The sequence below is a fragment of the Epinephelus fuscoguttatus genome, linkage group LG19 (genome assembly GCF_011397635.1).
Source record: "Epinephelus fuscoguttatus linkage group LG19, E.fuscoguttatus.final_Chr_v1".
In the NCBI taxonomy this organism is placed as follows: Eukaryota; Metazoa; Chordata; class Actinopteri; order Perciformes; family Serranidae; genus Epinephelus; species Epinephelus fuscoguttatus.
Window position 1 is genome coordinate 11,637,895 of NC_064770.1, and position 22,041 is coordinate 11,659,935.

Below are 22,041 nucleotides of genomic sequence, written 5' to 3' on the forward strand. Positions count from 1 at the left end.
TCTTATTTTCAGCTGATTGTCAACTTATGAAAACAGATGAGTACTCTATTATAAACCATTTCTGCCAATAGATGCCCTTTAATCATACACACCTGACCTTTAAAAAGACATGCAATTAATTTTGATAAAAAAAAATTCTTACTCACTTATGAACACATCTGTTTTACTTAAACCAATAATGAAGTCTAATAATTATCCATTTTTTGTTGGACCAGGCCGTTTTCATGGTTGGCCTCCTTGCTGCTTGGCTATCCCCCTGTTCCCAGTCATTATGCTAAGCTAAGTTAAACTCAGTGGCTTTTCATTGTAAATAATAATAATAATAATAATAATAATAATAATAATAATAATAGTAATAGTAACAATAGTAATAGTGATGCATTTTATTCATAGGCGTCCTTGAAAGCACTCGAGGACATTTTACAAGACACAGTTAAAAAGGTCATAAAGTCAAACAATTTGGTAATATCCAATAATAACTTCATAAAAAACTAGATAAAAATCATAATTCTAAAAATTAGGTATAAAATCATCATCATAAAGTCATACTTAAACAGACATGAGAGTGGTGTGAATCATATCTGACTGTACTTTCATCAGACTTGGAAACTTGCTTGCAACAAGTGGAGTTTTATTTTGAAATTGAGGGCGGAAGTGACACTTACCCAACACGCACCGTGGCCGGCGATTCTAACAGAGGCGGTTCTCGTCACGCAGCAGCATCAAAGCAGGAGGCGACCGCACACAGCAGAGACACACAGAGCTGACAGGTCATCCGTCTTTACTCGACTTGATCCAGTCACCACAGCAAGAAAACATCTTTCATCCAAACCAGGACTTTTATTTGTTCATGCAAACATTTTGTTGATCCTATAAATATGCTGCTGTGCTCACACTGCGGAGGGAGAAGAGGCCAGCCTTAGAATAAACTCCCTGCAAGTTGGTCCCCGCACAGGAGGGAAGGTAAGAAGATCGGTGTTCAGTACATGTCAGACAACTTTATAGAAAATCAAACACCATACTTCCTCGTAGAAATAATGAATTTGCCAACAGCTCAGCTCTCTTCCTCATTCTCTTTCTCTTTCTCACTTCTCTTTCGTCCATCCACGTGAAAATGAAACATCTTCACTGTCATTTCTACAGTATATGTCTTTTTTAAAGTGAATGGAGCCCTTGTATAAATCTCATCTCATCTGCATCTCTAACAGCCAACACCACACTCAACTTGATGACAGAGCTTTTTATAACCTGTAGATGCGCCCACAGCAGGCTGCACGCAAGTTATACTAGAATAGGTAAACACAGCTTAAAATCTTTATGTCTGATTTAATTTCTTTGTTGTTTATGTGTTTATTTACTGAATCCTGCTGCTTGATATGGCTTCTCTGTTCCTCCACTGAATGGTTTTACTCCCCTGACTTTGGGGAAGTGGTTTTAACAGCTAATGTTTGGTGTTAGTGAGAAACTTAAAGGAGGTAATAATTGATTCAAATCGTTCATAAACACATTCATGAAAAATGACATGTTTGACTTTTGTGTCACTCAGTGGCACTCTGAATGTCTGACACCAAGGTTAGAGGTCAATGCCCTGGTTGCTCCCTCATGACAAGACACCCTCCTCTGCAAACATGGTTCACACCCTTCTGCACTCTGTGGTTGGGGAGAACTCACTGCTGCAACTATCTAGTGATTATTTTCTCAACTATCCATTTTATAATTAACATGTCTGAAAGATGTTAAAAAATCCTGTTAAAATTGCCCACAGCTGATGGGTATGTATTTTTGACACACATAAAAGGAGACCTAAATTGAATAGTTGATTGATAGAAAAATAATTAGCAACCATAGCAGCTATTCTCCAGTTTTAGCTTCTGAGATGTTTGATTTCACTGCTTTCTTTGTCATGTATCACCGTGAAATGGACATCTTAAGGTTTTGGCCTTTTGGTTAGACAAAACAAGTCATATGAAGATGTGACCTCGGACCCTGAGAAATGGTGATGGGCATTTTTTCACTATTTCTTTGATATATCATAGACTAGATGTAGGCCTGGGTGAAGAAAATCAAATATCACAATATGTTTTTTACCAAATACTTTTATTTCAATATTGCAACAGTATCGCAGGGTTGCCTATTGGTGCTTTCACAAACTATTTACACAATGAGATTTTTGATAAATAATCATCAGTAATGTGAATATAGCGACTAAGTAGGTAAAGGAAAATAATAGAGCAGCGAGAACAGTCTGGTAAATTAAGAAATTTACATCACTTTACTGTGATGTAGCCTTTAAAACCAGCTAAAGACAACACTTATTAGATTAACAATATCCAAAATGCAATACTATATCTAGTCTCACATCAGGATATTCATATAGTATATCGCCCAACTCAAACTATAAGATTAATCAAATAATGGGAAAAACAATCAGCAGATAAATCCATAGTAAAAATAATCATTAGTTGCAGCCCCACGTAAAGCCGTGTCTAGATGTGTCTCAGACTCCGATTTCACACTAAAAACACTTGATGATCTTAGAAAATATGATGCATGAAGTGTAAAGTAGTTAATACAAAAAACAAATTATATAATATGTACAGTGTGACACTCACAGGGGCCATTTTACTCTTGGTACTTTAAATACATTTTGCTGACGATACTCAGAAGTGACATTCTTGGCTGGACTTTGCAGTGGAGTCTTTTTTGATATTATTAGTATTGTTACCTTTATGTAAGTGAAGGATCTGAATATTTCCTCCACTGCTGGTAAAAAGTAACAGTTTTTAAAGATGGAGAACAGTGTGATTATAACAGAAGAACAATATAAAACAGCTTCTCTTCTTCTCTGATTCAGAGTAACTCTTGCATCTGTAGCTTGCTCACACACTGTGCACTATTTGATGCAGGCGCAAATTGAGAAAGGAGCCTCCCTGTAGTGAAACCTAAAATGCAAAATGCAACACTAAAAGCAACACTTCTTACAAGTGAAACTATTAATTGCAGATGGTTGTTATTACCATTTAAGAAATGCTGCTGTGAACTTGCTCTATATCACCTCAGACTGTAGAATAAAAATAAAAAATGAATACAAGATTTAAAAAATTGATTTAATCTTTAAAATAAACTGAACAGCTTTTTTACATCCTCACATCAGTTGGCAACAAGTTATCATCAGTGTGTTTAAATTATTATTTTTAAGCAAAATTGACAAAATATTCACTTACTTGCTTACTTATCCTCTTTGTCCTGGCTGGGGCATAAAGCCACAATCAAAACGTTCACTGGTTTCAGTTTTTCAGATATACATACTTTGTGGTTTTCTTTGTCGTCTATGACAGCACACTGACTGTCTTCATGGTCAGGCAAAATGTGACATTTGAGGACTTCAGCTTGGACTGGAAAAATTCTAAAGGGCATTTTTGGCATTTCATCGACAAAATGATTGACTGAGAAAATAATCAGCTGCTTCATCAGTAATGAAAATAATTGTTAGTGGCAGCCCTTGACAAAAAAACAAAACAAAACGATCAACAACAACCATTTTCATCATCAATTCATAATTTAAATCAAGTTTTTAAACACAAAAATGCCCAAAGCGTTCCAGTTCTAGCCTCTCAAACGTGAAAATTTGCTGCTTTTCTTGGTCTTCTATGATAATAAATTGAAAATCTTTGGGTCTTGGACTGATGGTCAGACTAAAAAGGCATTTGAAGACTACTGTCAGACTTTCATCTCAACACAGGAGTTTGAGATCTGACCCCTGATACATAAAAGGCAAAGCTAAGAGTTAAAGAGATGACTGAACCACCCAGGACTTCCATTACTTTGATCCAGACTGGTTTCATTAATATACACTCCCACTTCCCTTTTGCACTTCCAGCACAAACACAAACCTTTGAAAAATGTTAGTGAAGTGGACTCATGGCAAAACAATTTGGCTATTTCCTGTCAGTGAATCCACCATGGCGTCCTGTTCTAGCTTATACCCGACTACTCTTAAGAGTTCTCTGGCTGCTCTTATCACGTGGAAGCTGTTTGTAATATCAATGATTAAATGTTGACTGAAGCGGGAAAGGCGTGACTTAGACATTACTGATAAGATTGACAAAAAAGTCCCCACAGTCATGCAGGAACTGCTTGGTGTACTAAAATTGTACTTGATTTCCCCTTTATTTATTTCTGCATTTAAACACATAGTCAGCAGCTGAGACGGGAATGAGTTATTAAAGTGAACACGGAACAAAGTATATTTTGAACACCTCAAACTTTTCATATTGAGGTTATTGAGGTTAAATATGTGGCAATGAGGAGGAAATGACACAATACTTGATGGTTAATAGACTTTTAAAGAACCAAAAAAATACTTGTACTCATTTTTTAGAATGCTTGAACACCATAAGGCACAAATGTGAGGTTTGGTTTGTTAATCAGTTTAAGATTGAGGTGCCAGAACGTTGTAGCAATTGTTACTTGCTTAATCAACCAAAAACATCCAGAAATGTGGCTTAATCAGCTTCTTAGCTTGCTCTAAATATGTTTTAGTTCAGTGCTTTCCAACATTTATTAACCTGATGAACCCACACAACCCTGTCAGACAAATTCAACTACCCCTTCACTGATAACACTTGTCATATTCCTTAATTTGTTTCATTAATTACTTTCAGTCAAATATAACCACTTAAACCATTACTTGGTGAATAGCAATTTGGCAATTTGTTTTTTAGATAGCTAGACTTCTTCTTACGATGATGTATTTATCATGGTCATTGTAGGTTAAAGAATAGGGCATCAGGCTGGGGGGAGGGGGTAATATTTCAAGAAAAAACTCAAAATTTCTGACATTAAAGTTGTAAATTGAAGTCAAAAGCCTTGAATCATAAATTTACACACACAAAAAATGGCTAGGATGTTCTCTGAGATTAAAGTGGTATATTTATGAGGAAAAAGAAAGTCAGGGGGAAAAGTATAAAATCACCTTTGTTTCTTCTCTTCTCCTCTTTAAATTGTAATTTCTGTTTTTTTAATTTGCTGGAGCTACTCCACAATCTTTTCATATACCCCTCTGAGAAGTGCAAAGTACTGGCTGGTTTGGAAAGTGGTTTAAAATAAAGTTTAAAGGTTTAAACCCTCAGTTAATTTGAGATATGTTTAAGAGGTCTGTCTTCATATCTCATATATCTCAAAAAGATAAAAGTACATTCACAAATTAAATTTTACTTTAAGTGCTGTGTATGTGTAGATTACAAGATCATGAATCTTTTTTATCAAAGGTCCTGTAGTGGCATTTGGAGCATTAATATAGCAACAACCATCTATTTGCCATGTAAAGATATATTGGAGTAATGGCATCATGAGCAGAGAATGAATCCTGCTGTCTCTCTGTGAGTGAGATTACATGGACATGAATAACTCAGTTATGAGGCTTATCCCAGTTATGGTCATATTTGGAATATGGTGTTGACATTTGTGCAGAGAAATCAGGTTATTCATATTCCCTGTTTCTTTCCAAGTACTCCAGCAAGCATATTGGGGTTTCTCATAAACCGAATATAGCGTTTACATGCTCAAACACATAGACGACATATTCCAAAAAGCCCAGTCATTAACAGATTATTCATGTCCCTGTAATTGCACTCTGTGTGTTGTAATCTGAGCTTCTCTGTTCTTTGTTTTGGTAGCGGGTCCAGCTGTGCGTGTATGTTAGTGTATGTGAGTCCCTTCCTACTCGCCGCCATTTTGCACTGCACTCATACGGCTGATAATGCCGTCCTGACCTACAGCAGAGTCCTGCACAGGTCTGATTATTAAGACCTGCTCCTGAGCCAGAACCACGATGTGCAATATTGCACCCACCTGCCACCTGCACAGATAAACATTTAGTCATCAGGATATTAAATTAAGACAAAAAACCACATGTGAATGACCTTTTTTTGTGGGTCACCCACTGGTCACCCACGGTTACCCGACTCGATGGAGGACTCTGACCCACGGTAGCTCTGTCAGCCCTATTGCCATTATTAACACTATTAGCATTGTTGGCACTGTTAGTGCGGCTAGCTCTGCCAGCTGCTGCCATTTCGGCTCAGCACCTCCATGTTTGCTTGTGACATCAGAGGTGAGAGCCCTGTACAGCAACCCCAGACTCTGAATGTCGTATATTGCACCTTGTTCTCCCCATGAGGAAAGGGAGTTCAGTGGGTATTTCACAGCAGCATATCTACTTCAGGGTTCAAAGAACAAAGTTGTAAACTTGCAAAGCGCTCTACAGGTGCAGAAGCGAAGTGAAGTTCACTTTTTTCATGAATACTCACCACATCCTTCACTCCGTAACCACAAACAGAGTGAAGGTTTTATTCACGTCTGTGGGAAAATAACCAAAAGTTACACCCAAGGTACAGCAACTGCAGTCATGGGATTCAGATCCTAACACACACACACAGATCCTAGTTTTAATTTGACTGTTGATCCGTGTCTCTCAGGTTTAACTCTTTTAATTGGAGCGTTACATTTTCACTGGTGACATGCTGACCTCTGCATTCCTGTCCTGTTTGTGTATATGTAGGTAAACAGTTATCAAATGAAGAAGTGGCGTCTGTGACTCTTCCTAATTCAAAAATAGATTACAAATGAATTTTTCCAGTTCCTTTACTCTCCACATGTCATTTCCATGTCCTCATTCATGCAGAGAGCACACAACTTGATAACTGCGTCACACATGACCACACAGTGTGTCATTACCAGAAACTGAAGTATGAAATGGTTGAGTGGAATAACAGGTGCTGTTTTTGTTTGTCTTTAATGTTTATATTCAGTCAACATCCTCTTCCTTTCCATTATATCCTCCTAAAACACAGAGGTCTCATGAATTAAGACTTTTGCAGAAGAGATGTTTTAAATCAACTCTGAATCATGAAAATAACCTCTCCTACTTAAAGAGTCCTGTCGGTGTAGATTTTGGGGGGGACAAAGGGGAGACCCCTTTAATATTTAAAGTATGCACATTTGTCTGTTATTTTGACAAAATTAAAGACATTTACACCGTGCATTGATGCAGAAAAGGCATGAACTCATGCATTAAAAATTACCAGAATGCAGGAAAGTAAGTGTTTGATGCTCATTTCCTTTGAGTCCCACTCAAATGTCGATGCAAAAACCTACACCCTTGGTATGACGATATCTGCAATTTGAGTTTTATAACAATTTGTCTATAAGAGGTCAAATAAAGCATTGACCCTAAACAGATGGCATAATGCAAAATAACGTACTGAACATTTCTTTGTCTGTGAATGACCTTATGGCAAAGAAAAATAATATAATTGTCATGCATAACCCATATAACATAAAACATAAACATTTTTTGGGGGAGTTTTCCCAAACTGCTGTGAAGATCTAAGGACAGAGGGATGTTGTAGTTTTAAAGCCCTTTAAAGGAAATCTGTAATTTGTGATATTGGGCTTTAGGAATACAATTGAATTGAACTGAATTAATTAAACAACAATTTGTGGTTGTTTTGCTACCTTCATGAAATGCGCAAATCTAGATTGTGGCAAAGATGAGAGTTACAGCTGTAATACTTTTCAATGTGTAGGGTGTTAATAAGGTCACTGAAATGAAAAATAAGTTCATTTTGAGATTGTCTTTATTATGACTAGTAGCTTTTTGTTTTACATGTATGGGAATACAAGGGTTAGTATTTTAACCTGATTTAATGTGTACCTGATGTGCCACTGTTTGACTATTTATTTCTACAGTCTTACAGTCTTAAAATGATATTTAACATTTTGAGAAATGCTTTCTTTCAGAGATTAGATATGTAATGTGACGGTACATAAGCCCATATTGAGCTGCAGTGTGTCATTTTACTTTTTTTTTTTTTGTATGAATTAAACAAAAGAGATAAAAAAATATTTTCGAGTTTTAGAGGTGCTCAGATAGGGACAAAGCCTGACTGGCTGTTTCCCTGTTTCCAGCCTTAGTGCCGAGCAAAGTTTAGCAGCTGCCGGCTGTAGCTTCATTTTACCGCACGGGCATGATCTTAATTTTTTTTATCTAACTCTCATCATGAGACTGAGCAAGTGTATTTTCCCAAAAATGTTGAAGTACTCCTTATCTGTATGAAACATAAATAAAGAGTTGGAATTACTAATCAAGCATGAAAGTTTGGAGATAAATGTTTGTTTTGCTAAGACACAACTTTTAAGGCAAATTGTTTTTTAATGTTCCTAAAACTGGCCATTTCATTCATTGTTCTCAGAATCAAAGACATTTATCAAAAGGTTAGAAATATAATTATTTTGATCTGAAAAGTATGCTTTTAACAGTTTTAAAATCGTCTTATGAATTCCCAAAATTGATGTGGTGACACTCTTCAAACCACAGCTGTTAAGAATCACTCTGCTATCTCATCTGCAGAGTGATTCTCGGAGAGAGAGAAGTGTCTCTGCTGTCAGAGATCAGATTTTTGTCTAATATGCAATTTGAAGCACCGTCTTTCAATCATAACTTTTTTCCCTTGACAAACTGCAGATTTCAGAGAAGCTGAGAACTGACAAATTCTTTCTCCCTGCATAGAAACACTTGTCCTGGACTCTCTGATCGTCCCTTTGCACCTTTTCTTCCATTGCTAAGCCTTTTTGGACACTTCAGCTGGACCTGATGGAAGCTAAAGGAAAGTATGATTTTACTGCAACAGCAGACGACGAGCTCAGCTTCAGAAAGGGCGATATACTTAAGGTCAGTAGAGCATGAGATTTTCTTGGTGTGGCTTCAAAATGTTTCATTATCGTTGCGTGACATCTTGTTTTTTTTTTTTTACTTTTGCTGATCAGATCTTAAGCCCGCAGGACGAGTGGTATAAAGCAGAGATGAATGGACAGGAAGGATTCGTACCACAAAACTACATCGAGATGCAGACTCCGAGGTTAGAGACATGAAATCCTCTTTAACAAGCAGTCAAACTGGAAGGGAGTCTGTTACCTAATTTGGGATGGCATCCAGTTTGTTTAAAGGCACAAGTACACTTATGCAAACCACTTAAAGATCCCAATATCACAGGGACAACAGTTGCGTATTTTGCAACAGGACTGCAGATAAAACACATCATCAAAATAAGAAAAAACTGTGCCTGTGTAAATTTGATTCAGTATCACTTAGACTAATTGTGACTCTTGATAATAAACTCATAAGTTGCCTTTCAGAAGAGAGCAGCAGGTTATGTGACGCTAGCTGCAGGTGTGTGTATGTGTGTGTGATTTACATCAGATAAGCAGCAGCAGTATATCCTCTGTGCATGTGTGCGTGTGTTTAGGTGGTTTCAGGAGAATGCCAGTCGCAGCGCTGCAGAGGAAATCCTCAGGCAAAAAGATGTGGGAGTCTTTGTGATCCGAGGATGTCAGAGCTCCCCGGGAGACTTCTCCATCTCTGTGAAGTGAGTGAGGATCTGTGTCTTGAAAGTCTCACAAACTTGGAAGTGTTTGTTTCAACTGTAACTGCGACCAAATTCAACAGTAAAATGTAATGGTCAGGTCCACATAAAAGTGGATTTGTTTGATATGTTAGCTTCGTCTCCAAATGTAGGTTTCTGTGACAAAACAAATTTCCTTGTCTTTGACTGGGCTACTCCAACTCATCAGCCAGAAAGATGATTTGGGAAACACGGGACTAGTATTACCTGGTCACCTCTTGTAATTAATAAATACTGCAGAGGTTGTCTGCGATCTTCGTCCTGTGCAAATCTACCCACGTCTGTAATTTGTAAAGCAAAATTCCACTGCAAATTACCCACCACATTTCTTCAAACACAAAGGTCATGTGGAAATATTATTGCAAATCAGCATCTTGGTGATTTTGGAGTCATATTTAAGTTCTTTGGTTTTCTCCGCACTGCTTTTCTACCTCTTTCACGGTCGACATTTATGGAGGTTTGACAGCATTTTAGGGGCATCTCGCCATACAGCATGGAGACCTATATGCAGACAAAGCAAGCTGTTTTAACAGGGGTAAAGATTAACAGATGATATGTGATGATTAGGATTTGACAGAAAGTCTTTGGCATTTAGACTCTACAGGGAGATTTTGATTTTCGAGGGGTGTTTGCCCTGAGCAGCAGCAAGATAAATTCCCCCACGGAGTCCAGGCACTGGTGGTGGTAACAGCTAGTGACTCTGCTGACCTCATCAGCCGATGAAGCTGTCGAATCTGCGAAGACTAGGCAGGGATGGGGAGGTGGAGGGTGCACACAAATGCAGCATAAAAAGGCAGAAAAGACAGCAGTGAGATGATAGGCTAACAGTGGGGATGTGGTGCTGTGCTACTGGTTAAACGTTATCAGATGATAGATGGGCTGATATCTCAGTTGATATCCCGAGTCAATGACAGCAAGAAATAACGAGTGAGCATGTACTCAAGGAGTGAATGACAGATGGTATCAGAATTAAATTACAAACATATAGCCTTCCTGACTGAACTTTCGCAAGAGCTTCATTAAAAAAATAAGAGGTTAACACAGAACATCACCGCTAGTGGTGCTGTGTTTTTGTGTGTGTGTGTGTGTGTGTTCCATAGAGTTACAAATGACTGTATACATCATATCTGGGGATAATGTCAGTAAATACAGACTTTGCTTATCCCAATGCGAATGTGTCCCTGGTAACACAGATGGTGTGTTTGGGGGGTTAATTTCTAAATCAAATGATTCCCCCAGGTAATACTAGTCCAGTGCAAATAGCTGCTACCTGTTAGCCACACGGTGGCATTGTGCTAATCAGATGCTGTGAGAGCTGATAGAAAAAAGCTGACGTCTAAACACAAAATTCAGTTACAAACACTCTCGACATAACAGATATGACTTTGGGTTGTTTAACCGTTACATTACAGTTTAACAACAAGCCCACATATTGAAATGATATCTTATTTAGATCGTTATTACTAATCAGGTTGTTTTTTGGTGGTAACACTTAAAAGTGTGATTGATGTCTGTTAAAATGTCTCTTGATTGAGTCTGGTTTTAACCGTCACAAACAGTAAACCAAATTTTCCCCTCTATGCCCGAGGTAAACTCTGACTCATCATCTCGCCCCCTGAGCTCCTCTAACGTGCTGCAAACTCTGCAAAGACTTCACATATTTACAACCTGGAGACAGCTGCAGGAGCAGCGCAACAGTAAACATGGCAGAGTTTGGTTAGTTTATGTCAGAGTATCTGCCATGAAAAGCTTCAAACTGCACACTGGGCAGCTTTCTTGAACTCCACTCTTTACTCTTAGTTGTTGTTTATGTGCCGAGGACGCCGTTATGACCACCAGGATGAGCTCCATTCCTTTACAATAAATTTTGTTGTTGTAGTTTCTCACGCTGACCAGCAGAGGACAATCCAGCTGAGGAAACAGCCTCTGGAATGATGGAGCGCGACTCAACTGTTCAGTCAGTGCTTCAGGCTCAGCTAATAAAAACTTTTAATAACCACACGCTTCATCTTCCCTCAGACACGAGAGCGACGTTCAACACTTCAAAGTGATGAGAGACAACAAAGGCAACTACTTCCTGTGGTCTGAGAAGTTCACCTCCCTAAACAAGCTGGTGGATTACTACAAGGCCACCTCCATCTCTAAAACCAGGGAGATCTACCTCAACGACGGCAGCTTGGACAGTAAGAGCCCGTCCATGGCCCAGTCGGTAAGAGACATTTCTGTTCAGCACAGGTGCTCAGGTTTGGATTTGCCCTTTGCCTTAAATAGTTCAGTTAACCTGCTGAAACCACACTTCTTAATGCTGCAAAGAGGTCACACTACAGTGACCTACTTTGGTGGGTTTCTTGTCTTGTTAAACATGTGGTTCAGATATAGACAACTGAAACAGATTTCTATACTACCACAGTCTACATACCCCAAGTATCAACAAGCTTACAGATTCTATAAAATAAGATGATGCATCTCAGGCTGCAATGAACTAATCAGCCAGGTATTCCCTTGATTAATTAAACATTTTGGTCAATAAAATGTCATAAAAGAGAGCAAAAAACACTCTTGAACAATTACCCAACATCCAAACTGACATCTTAAAATATCTTGTTGTGTCCAATCAACAGTTTATTATCACAGAAGACAAAGAACACCAGAAAATATCAACTATTTTTAACAGTATTGCTTAAAACAAAATGACTCAAACAATTTTTTGCTTATAAATAGTGATGGACTAATTGTTTCTAAATGTAAATTTTTAAATACTATAAAAAAGGGTATAGAACAAATTAAATGATTAAAATGGTTAAATATTGCTACTAGGGACAAATATTTAGGAGCAGGGCATGATTTAAAATGCCTAAATACCATAGACCAATAGATGTAGTTAAAACTTTATATTTAATTTAATTCGATTCAGTTCAATTCAGTTCAATTCATATAGATATTGTTCTTTAAGACCTGGATTTTGTGTTTACAACTTGTTGACCAAAAAATGAGTTATGTACAGTATATCAAATGAAAGCTCCCGATGAGCTCTTTCTACTGCCTGAAGGATACTTGTGAATTTTAAACCAATCCAGAGTTACTAATCAAAAACCCAAAGTCGTAACTCTGAACACACTGAACTATTTGGAGCCAAAAAAGGTGTAAGTACACTTACTCACTTGTTAATGCTGTTTTGATATTGAAGAATAAGTCAGTGAACAAAGTCAGGAAAAATGAGGGTCATTTTTTGTTTTGGCTGTCCTGTACAGTTTGTCAAATGTCACTCATGCCCGTCTGGTTCTCACCCCTCGAGAGTGAATCTATCTGATATTTTAGAATGTAATATCGTGTACAATAACTAATACATGTCACAGCTTACAGTTAGTGTGTTAGGCTACATGTCAGAGGAGCAGCAGACTGTTATCATGATTCAGAGCCACTATGGAAATAACTTGAAGTGTTTATATCATCTTCAGCTTCGTGCAGAACACCTTAGTGGATTTACATGCTATGTCTAGTTTAATTTTATATTTTGTTGATGTCTCGTACTGTCTTGATCCGTATTTTGTTTATTTTTTTCTACTTTTTTGTATAACTAGATTTAAGTGTGGCATGTTTATGTTGTTTTTATAACAGAAAATCTAACTGACAGAAGTCAGATAGATGGGGTTTTATACACTATCTGCTAGAATGTACTTGTTTCTGTGGCACTTGCAGATATCAGATCAACCACATTTCAAGTGTCAAAACATGACCTATAATAGAAGTATTTTTATTGTTGAAATGAGAGAATCAAACATAAAGAGAGGGACAATTCATTAAAAGTTAAACCCCTCTGTTGTGCATACAGTTTGTAGTTTGATTGTCATCTCTGACTGCGTATCTGTTTAAAACAATTTGAATTTAAGCAAATCAGTATATTTAACATTTGTATGAAATGTAAAAATCAGAGGCAGTGACTGAGTGCATTTCCTCGAATCATCACGTGAAGGAGAAGTGCTGGAATAGGAAATGAAACCAAAGACGACAGAAGGAGAAAGATGTAAACCTTAATGTCTGAATGAGAATGAATTAAAGTGAGCTGAGAAGGAATCAGAATTTGGAAATAATCAATACTGTGCAATATAGCTTTGTTTGATTCTTTCAAGTATTTTCTTTTATATGAAATAATTGATTATGTATTTTTAATTTCTTTTTGACTGATCAATTATTCTCTAAAATGTCATATTTTACTTTTTGTAACTTTAATTTGTATTCTTGTCAAATTTCCAAACCAGTTTTCTCCATTTCAGTCTATTTGTAGGGAAGGTAAAGAAATACTTACATGCTGGTAAATACTGTATATTGTGCATGTTTGCTTTCATGTGGAAAGTTAGAAAATATATTATAACCTGCATGTTTACATGAATGTTTTTAAGGTTTTTGTTAACTTCCTTGTGGTCCAGATGGCGTCAGACATCAGATGAAAAACATTTGATATGAACATATAAAAAGAACTGCCTGCTGTAGTTCCTGGAGTCACTGCGTGCTGGTCTCTACTGTGTGTTTCCTTCCTTTAGGTGAAGAGGGGAAGTTTGCCTGAACAACGTAGCACAGCTGCACCCATTGTTGCTTCACCGCGCAGAGCTTCAGACCAGCCTGCCAACCAGCTGGTATAGTCTTTACCTCCATCTCAGCCTTTATATCAGTCTGATGTTTCCTCCTCAGTGTGACGATCTATCTCATTATTTTAGCTTGTTGCCTGTGTGTTCACTACCTTTAACTATTTCAGCTCTTCACTTGCTTTCTACCCACTCTCCTTCTCTTTACATAGTGTCCGGGTGCTGCAACTGGCTCAATACATAAAATACATAATTTTTAAAATCATAATTTGTATTTTGGGTGGCATGGTGGTGCAGCGGTTAGTACTGTCGCCTCACAGCAAGAGGGGTCAGGGTTTCTCACTCGGGCCCTTCTACATTTAGTCTGCATGTTCTCAGTGTGGGTTTTATTTAGCTTCTTCCCACAGTACAAAGACATGCAGGTTAATTGTTGTGAATGTGAGGATAAATGGTCATGGCTGTGTTTGAAATCATATCCTAACATACTTCGTACTATATACTCAATCAGTACTGCATAGACCAACAAAAATAATAATTAAACACCATTACCAGCACGTGTTCACACTGAAGAATACTCCCTGCATCACATGACTGTATCGGTCACAACGTCACCTGTCTGAACTACAGTTAAATGAAAAATGTTAATTACAAATGTAAATCAACATTACCTCTTTCACTCAATCCAATGTTTCCAGTATTATTTATGGCAGATTGAATAGTGTTTAATATGGTTTTACAGGAAATGATATATGTGGGTAGCTGGATAGCTGCCACACTTTTCCTCTTAACTGTACCTTAAAGCTACAGTTGGTAACTATCATGAAAGTAACTTTTTGGGGGCTCTGAGTAGCTCACCTGGTAGAGTGGGCGCCCCATGGACAAAGGCTATGGCCTTGCTGCAGTGGCTACAGGCTCGATTCCAGCCTGTGGAATCTAGTGTAGTGCACTGTTTAGCTGTAAAATGAGAAACTCTCATTTTACAGCTAAACAGTACACTAAAATACGTTTCTGAAAACATTTGAGGAGAGAAATAGGCCATGCAGTCACAGAATCCTGATTCACATTTGATCAGTGCTGCCTAGTTTGACTGCAGCTGTTAAGTCGTGATTGACATGAACGACAGCTGCATTAGAGACTTCTCCACTCTGATTGGTTGTTTTCACTCAGGTGCGGTGGATTATCTGTCTCATGTATTTCTGTGTGTATGTATGACAAAAAGTTTTCTTTTAATAAAAGATACCGTTAATAGCTTTAACGTAACTCGACAATTATTTTATTATCAATCATTTTATTATTTTAAATCATCTGACTCGCTGTCTGCCATTGGACAGTGTAAAGAGACAGAATTTGGGGGACATTTTGGGGCAGTATTTGTATATTGTAGTTAACAGTCAGTTAAACAGAATTTCAAAGTCCTTCTGTCTTTTCCAGGCTAAGAGAGTGGGCCTGGAGGAGCGAGCTCACACTATCGGTCACACAGGAAGAAGCAGCCCCATCACAGCTTCTCATCCTCCCCGCCGCACATCTGATACCATGCCTCTCCCTCAGGTCAGCCCGCTGTCTTCTGCAGGCCACATGCGCTTTTGGGATTTCGGCTGAAGTTGTTGAAGCAGGACTACGGCTAATGATTATTTTAATGATTATATTTTCTAATATTGTGAATGTTTCCCACATGCCAAAGTGACATCATCAAATTACTTTCCAGCAGTCCTAAACTCTGAGATATTCAATGCATAGTAATATAAAACAAAGAAAAGGAACAAAATCTCTCATTTGAAACTAAACCTGGAGTTTTGGATTGATTTTAACATTCGTTGATTATACAGCCTGATAACTTATCATCATTTCAACAGCAGTAGAGCCGCAACAATTAATTTATTAGTGGTCAACTATTAAACTAATTGCCAACTAATGTGATAACTGATTGATCATTTTGAGTAGTTTTTCCAAGAAGAAAAGTCAAAATTTTCTGATTCCAGCTTCTTTAATGTGAATATTTTCTGGTTTCTTTCCTCATCTATGACAGTAATCTGAATATATTTGGGTTGCTGACAAAACAAGACATTAGAAGACATCATCTCAGGCTTTTATAGATTTTATAGACCAAACAATTAATCAGTTAGAAGAGAAAATAATCGACAGATTAATCTAGAATTAAAATAATAGTTAGTTGCAGCCCTAAGCAGAAGTCCATTTTTTGATCATTTTAAACCCTCGAATTAGAAGTTTAAAATACAAATGTTATTCACTAAATTCAGTCATTTGTGCTTTGACATTACTTAATTTATTACATTGTCACTGTCTTTCCATTTGTCCTGATATATTCAACTTTTGGCAGCCCTTTATAGTTGCTGCCAAGTTGCTAGAACATGCACTTCATGTACAGCACTCAGTATACAGAGGAACAAATTAATGTTCCTTCAGTGTAACTGAGTGCACATACACAGTAAGAACAGATATAAATAAAAAGAGAAAACAAACAGTGAAATTAAGGGGGTGGGGATTTTAAAGGCAAACTTATATAAATTGGTCTGACGATAATAAACCTCCAGGGGCAATGGCCAATATTTTGCATATCTGTTTCAAGACTTCCTCTTTCATGCACCAGTCGTTTCGTCTAATCTCAATGAACACATGTCTGCACATGAATGCAGATTTTAAAAAAACAAAAAGAAGAGCTTATTTGATGCTTAATCGAAGTCAGACTACAGCTAGATTGCATTTTGGCCAATGTGTTCCACCTGTCCACACGGACTGACTACCTGCCACTCAGACATGATTGGCTGATGCTACTCTGACTACAGACAGGCTACAAATGGATCCAGAATGCTTCCGAAACCAAAGTGTTGTTGTGTTGCTACAGATTTTGCATACATACACAGATCCGGAAAATAACAGCAGAGTGAATTTCCCCTTGAGGGGATCGATAAAGAAATGCTGTCTTTCTTCTCCTTTAGATATCTGCTTATAGATATTAAATAAATAAAGGACACAAATTGTATTTGTGATTTAAGGACACAAATTTCTATATCCTGAAATGTTTTTATCATCATGAATAATGAATAAAACACCTTAACAAGGCTTTCTAAAAAACACAGAACTCAACTTTAACACTAAAGCTTTTGTATTCGTTTTTCTGTCCTTGAAGTATTCATCATTTTTCTTCTGTCCCACAGAGGGCGTCCATGCCGCAGGTGAAGGCGCTGTACGACTTCACTGCAGAAGAAGACGACGAACTCGGTTTCATCGCCGGCGACATCATCGAGGTGTTGGATCGCTCTGACGCGTCATGGTGGAGAGGAAGGCTGCGGGGGAAAAGCGGGCTGTTTCCGGCTAACTACACAATACAGCTGTGAGAAAACCCTCCAGGCGATGCACTTAGTACTCCTGCACACAATCACAGACTTGCTCTGCAGGTGCTTCACTATGTGTTTTTGAACATCAACACTGACTCATCTAATCTCTGCACCGCATGTTCACGAAGACGTCGGTGCCCAACGGACCGTGAGTCAGTCAATGTTTTCAGATAATAATCACACAAAGGAGCAGAGACACACCTACAGGAACTTCCTAAAGCCTGGTACATGTTAAACTGCCACGAGGAGTGTTTGATCATTTTCACCATGACATGTCTGACAGCAGGTATTTATTTACAAAATGCTCGTCGGCCAGTCTGCTGATGAATCGACTGTTATCCAACCGTTTCTGTTCGTGTTGTAAGTGTCATCAAAGTTCATGCCACAAACAGTTTTGTATGAAAAGCTCAGCTGATTTCACAAAAAAAGATGTGTTACTTCCTCGAAATAAAATATATTTTTCTTATCATCAATTTGATGTGCAAATTCAGTGCTCTGAATGATTAGGGCCTTCTTGAGAAACTCAGAAAGAAAAGTCAGTAATTTTTTAGAACCCTTCCTGTCAGGGTTCATCCTCCTTTATTCGATTTTTTACTCCCTGAAAGCTACAGAAGGTTTTTTAATTGTTTTTGATTGTTTCTGTGGAACCCTGAAGTTTATTTTTAAGGGATTTCTGTGGATATTCTATAAGTCCACAGCCAACCAAAATAAAACCAGAACTAAAGTTAACCTTCAAAATAAAAGCTTCAGCAGAGCCTGTTCCCTAATTTACGGACTGGATCTTCTATTGGATTCAATTAGTACCGCCACAGACATGATTTGTCAGCCAAGTACCCCATGACCGGTTACATCACTACATCATTCATGGCAAACCAATTTCTTATCATCGTGCAGACCACCAAGATGGGGTTGTTGGTGCACTGGAGCTGCGTCTTTTGAAGAAGTTGCACTTTCAGTTTAGTGATATAATTATTTTAGAAAATGACTAATATTTTTTTGTATGAACATTTAAAAAAAAATCTTACACACCCACTGCAGTATTCCATATACTCTAATTTGAGAAACACTGTTCTAAAGCAGTCATGTCCAAGGGTCAACTGTGGCCCGCAGACCAATTTTAAGAGGCCCTCGGCACAATATTGGTTAATCAAGCAAGGTCACGAGTACAAGACAATAATGACATGCACCAAATAGGGACCAGCAGGCAGAGCTAATGTGTTTTCATAGACTGATGGTAAATCAGCAAACAAACAATTACCTTACACCAGATATTTCCTGCTAGGATGCAGATATGGCCACAGCAAAGGAGCGCAAAGTAAAAGATGTGGACTGCTGCTTTTAGGAACGGTGGAAAGTGGAATGCTTTTCCACTCAAAGACGAAAAAGTTGCATTTGTGTAATATGTGTGTGATTTGTTTCTCTTTTAATTACGATGCAAGAAGCAGCTAATCTGGCCCCCTTCAAAAAAGATTGGACATCCCTGTTCTAAAGACTGTAGCATCTGCTCCCCCTCCCAATACCATCACTACCACAAAAAAAACCAAGATATTCCCCAACTCATGAAGCTTAAAAATGTCAAGTTAATTACTCAATAGTTGCCCTCACAGTGTCACATAAAAATCTTAAATACATAAATTGTCTGTACATATAACTGAGTCAACAGGTAGACACATGCACCTGTAGTGATTATTAGAGCAATCAGTAATGAAGGGTTTATAATGCACAGTCTGAAATCTCAGCATGTTTCAGCCTCTTCTCTCAACATACTGCAATTACTGTGTGAAGGTTTTGTTTTGAGGTTTAAGAGCGCTATAGGACAATAGTTCTATCAAAGCCATTTGGGTCCTCATTATATCCTGGGCTTAAGACAGAGGTGACAGTACATCAAAGTTCATGTATCCTTGAATATTAAGTTTATAGTAACATCATTGTATCTAGGTAAAGTTTATGTAAAACCTATCATTAATGATGTACCCAGGCTGATTTATTGGACAGGAGGAGATGGGGATCAAACCACGACGAGAGGCACTTAAACACACCATCAAACTGGCCCTCCAAATTTTAAACTAAAATTGACATTTTTCATGAAAGTAATACATTTAAAGGCTTCATTTAGGAGGCCTGCTTTATTGTGTAAGTTAAATTTAAAAGAGAGCAAATGTTGAGAGTAAATGTTGACACTACCACATTAGACAGTTTTAGTCATTAACTAGCAACTATATTACTTTCTTATTTCTACCTTTTTACTGTTAATGAGGAGTCAAGCAGTCAGACCTAATACTCTTTAATCAGGCAGGCTAATTCTCAAACTCTTTACCCACTGTTTAACCTTCAAGACCACTTTCTATTTTCATGTGCAGCTTCATTTTACATATGACATGATTATTCTGACAGTAGATTATGTGCACATACAGGTGGTGGACACTTAAATGAAATGTAGAGGTTGTAAGAACACTTAATGGGTAACTTTGGTATTTTTTCAACCTAGACCCTGTGTTCCCACATGTTTGTGTCTAAGTGACTAATGGGAACATAAGTTTTTGAAACTGGTCCAGTACTGAATGAAAGGGCTGCAGATGGCAGCAGCGAAACAGGCTGCAATGTAATCACTTGGGGCAATTTCACCCTCAATGTATGTCCATTAAAAGTGCTTGTTTTTGCCACTGTCAGGCTCAGATTGTTGTTATAAATGTCTGACAACATTATGGAAAGTATCCTTACAGAGATAGACTTTTATTAGAAAGAGGAAGATCCTTTTTGTTTGACCCAAAACAGCCCCAAAATTGCCATCGCCATACCCACCAGACTCCATTTAAATAAACAGTAATTTTAGCATGTGTAGAGCCAGCATACTTTCACATCTAACTGGGTGAATTAAGGGTTTAATTCTAACAAACCAGAGTTGGTAATTGATGGAACAGTGGAAAGACGTACCAACAGCTTCTGTGAGTTTTATTTTGTTTGTGTGGACTTTGAATGAAGTGTGTTTAATGATAATAAAATGACTGGTCATTTAAGTGGAGTCTGGTGGTGGTGGTGGTGGTGATGGCTTGAGCAATGGTGACGTAAGGCTGTTTCTGGTAAAACACAAAGGACCTCACTCTTAACCAAAAAGGGTTTATCTCTGTAGCTATTTTTGTCATTATGTTGTCAGACACAAAAACAAGCGTATTTAACGGACACATTTATTCGTTTTCTCATGTTTTTGTGTCCAAATGACAAAGTTGGACACAAAAACATGAGAAAACGGTTGCCCTTTAAGTTTGAGCTCTCTCAAAATGTTGTTGCTGTAATTTTTGACCCAAGTTCTTGATGAAGACATTTGCTTTGCATCAAATTTTAATTTGAAATTGAGCCTTTCCTAATGTAAAAGTGCCAGTATGACAATGTATAAATGTCTCTAGGTACTAATACATTATTCTATCTAACATTATTGTTAATACTGATATATTATAAATGATTAAGTAAGGACGGGGTCTGGCCCTCCAAAAGATCACAAGATAAATCTTAGAGGTTGTGAGATGATTAATGGGAGAGGAAAGACAAAAAAACTAATTTGGATTTTTACTCTGATCGGCTTCGAGCTGTCATTTAAATGCTGGATATTAACAGAATCCATTCATCCCTCTACTGCAACACAAGCCCAAACACAAGCCCAAAGCATGATCGATCCACCCTTGTGTTTAACAGTTGGACAGGTCTTCTTTTCATTAAGTTCTGCACCCTTTGTTCTCCAAACATACCTTTGCTCATTGTGTCCAACGAGTTCTATTTTAACGTCATCAGTCCACAGGACTTGTTTCCAAAAAGCATCAGGCTTGATTAGATGTTCCTTTGCAGACTTTTGATGCTGAATTTTGCGGTGAGGACACAGGAAAGGTTTTCTTCTGATGACTCTTTCATGAAGGTCATAGTTGTACAGGTGTCACTGCACAGTCGCATAGTGCACCACCTCTCCAGAGTCTGATAGATCTTCCTGCAGGTCTTTTGCAGTCAAACAGGGGTTTTGATTTGTCTTTTCAGCAATCCTATGAGCAGCTCTCTTGGAAAGTTTTCTAAGTCTTCCAGACCTCAACTTGACCTCCGCAGTTCCTGTTAACTGCCATTTCTTAATTACATTATGAAATGAGGAAACAACTATGAAATCGCTTTGCTACCTTCTTATAGTCTTCTCCTGCTTTGTGGGCATCAGTTATTTTAGTTTTCAGAGTGCTAGGCAGCTGTTTAGAGGAGCCCATGGCTGCTGATTGGGACAAGGTTTCAGGGGTCAAAGTATTTATAAAGCTTTGAAATGTGCATCACCTGGCCTTTCCTAACTGTGAACAAGCCAGTCCCTGGTTAAAGTTGACGGAGAGCTCAAATGTCTTGGGGTGCCCAACCTTTTGCATGGTGCTCCTTTCATTTTTTTCACTCTAAAATTGTACAAAACAAAAAGAATACACTGACCTGAAATGTTGAAAAGCATGTCTCATCTTTAACTTAATTCCTTTCAGAGATCAACTCATCTTCTACACGGTACACAAAATTCTGACCGGGGGTGCCCAAACTTTTGCATGCCACTGCAAGTTTTTACCAAAATGTCACCAGGGACAACTGTTCACAAAAGTGTATTTTAAATGGTTTTCATATGTTATCAAC

General features: G+C 37.9%; 1 protein-coding gene across 1 annotated transcript; it reads left to right on the forward strand.

The window, feature by feature from the left end:
- The first annotated feature begins 669 nt into the window (after nt 1-669).
- On the forward strand, nt 670-17,876 carry grap2a (GRB2 related adaptor protein 2a). Its single transcript, XM_049561975.1, has 8 exons — nt 670-963; nt 8,573-8,734; nt 8,830-8,921; nt 9,309-9,428; nt 11,484-11,673; nt 14,006-14,098; nt 15,479-15,595; nt 17,224-17,876. The coding sequence occupies exons 2-8, from the start codon at nt 8,657-8,659 to the stop codon at nt 17,401-17,403; spliced, it is 870 nt and encodes a 289-aa protein (XP_049417932.1). The 5' UTR covers nt 670-963; nt 8,573-8,656; the 3' UTR covers nt 17,404-17,876.
- Nucleotides 17,877-22,041: the final 4,165 nt, after the last annotated feature.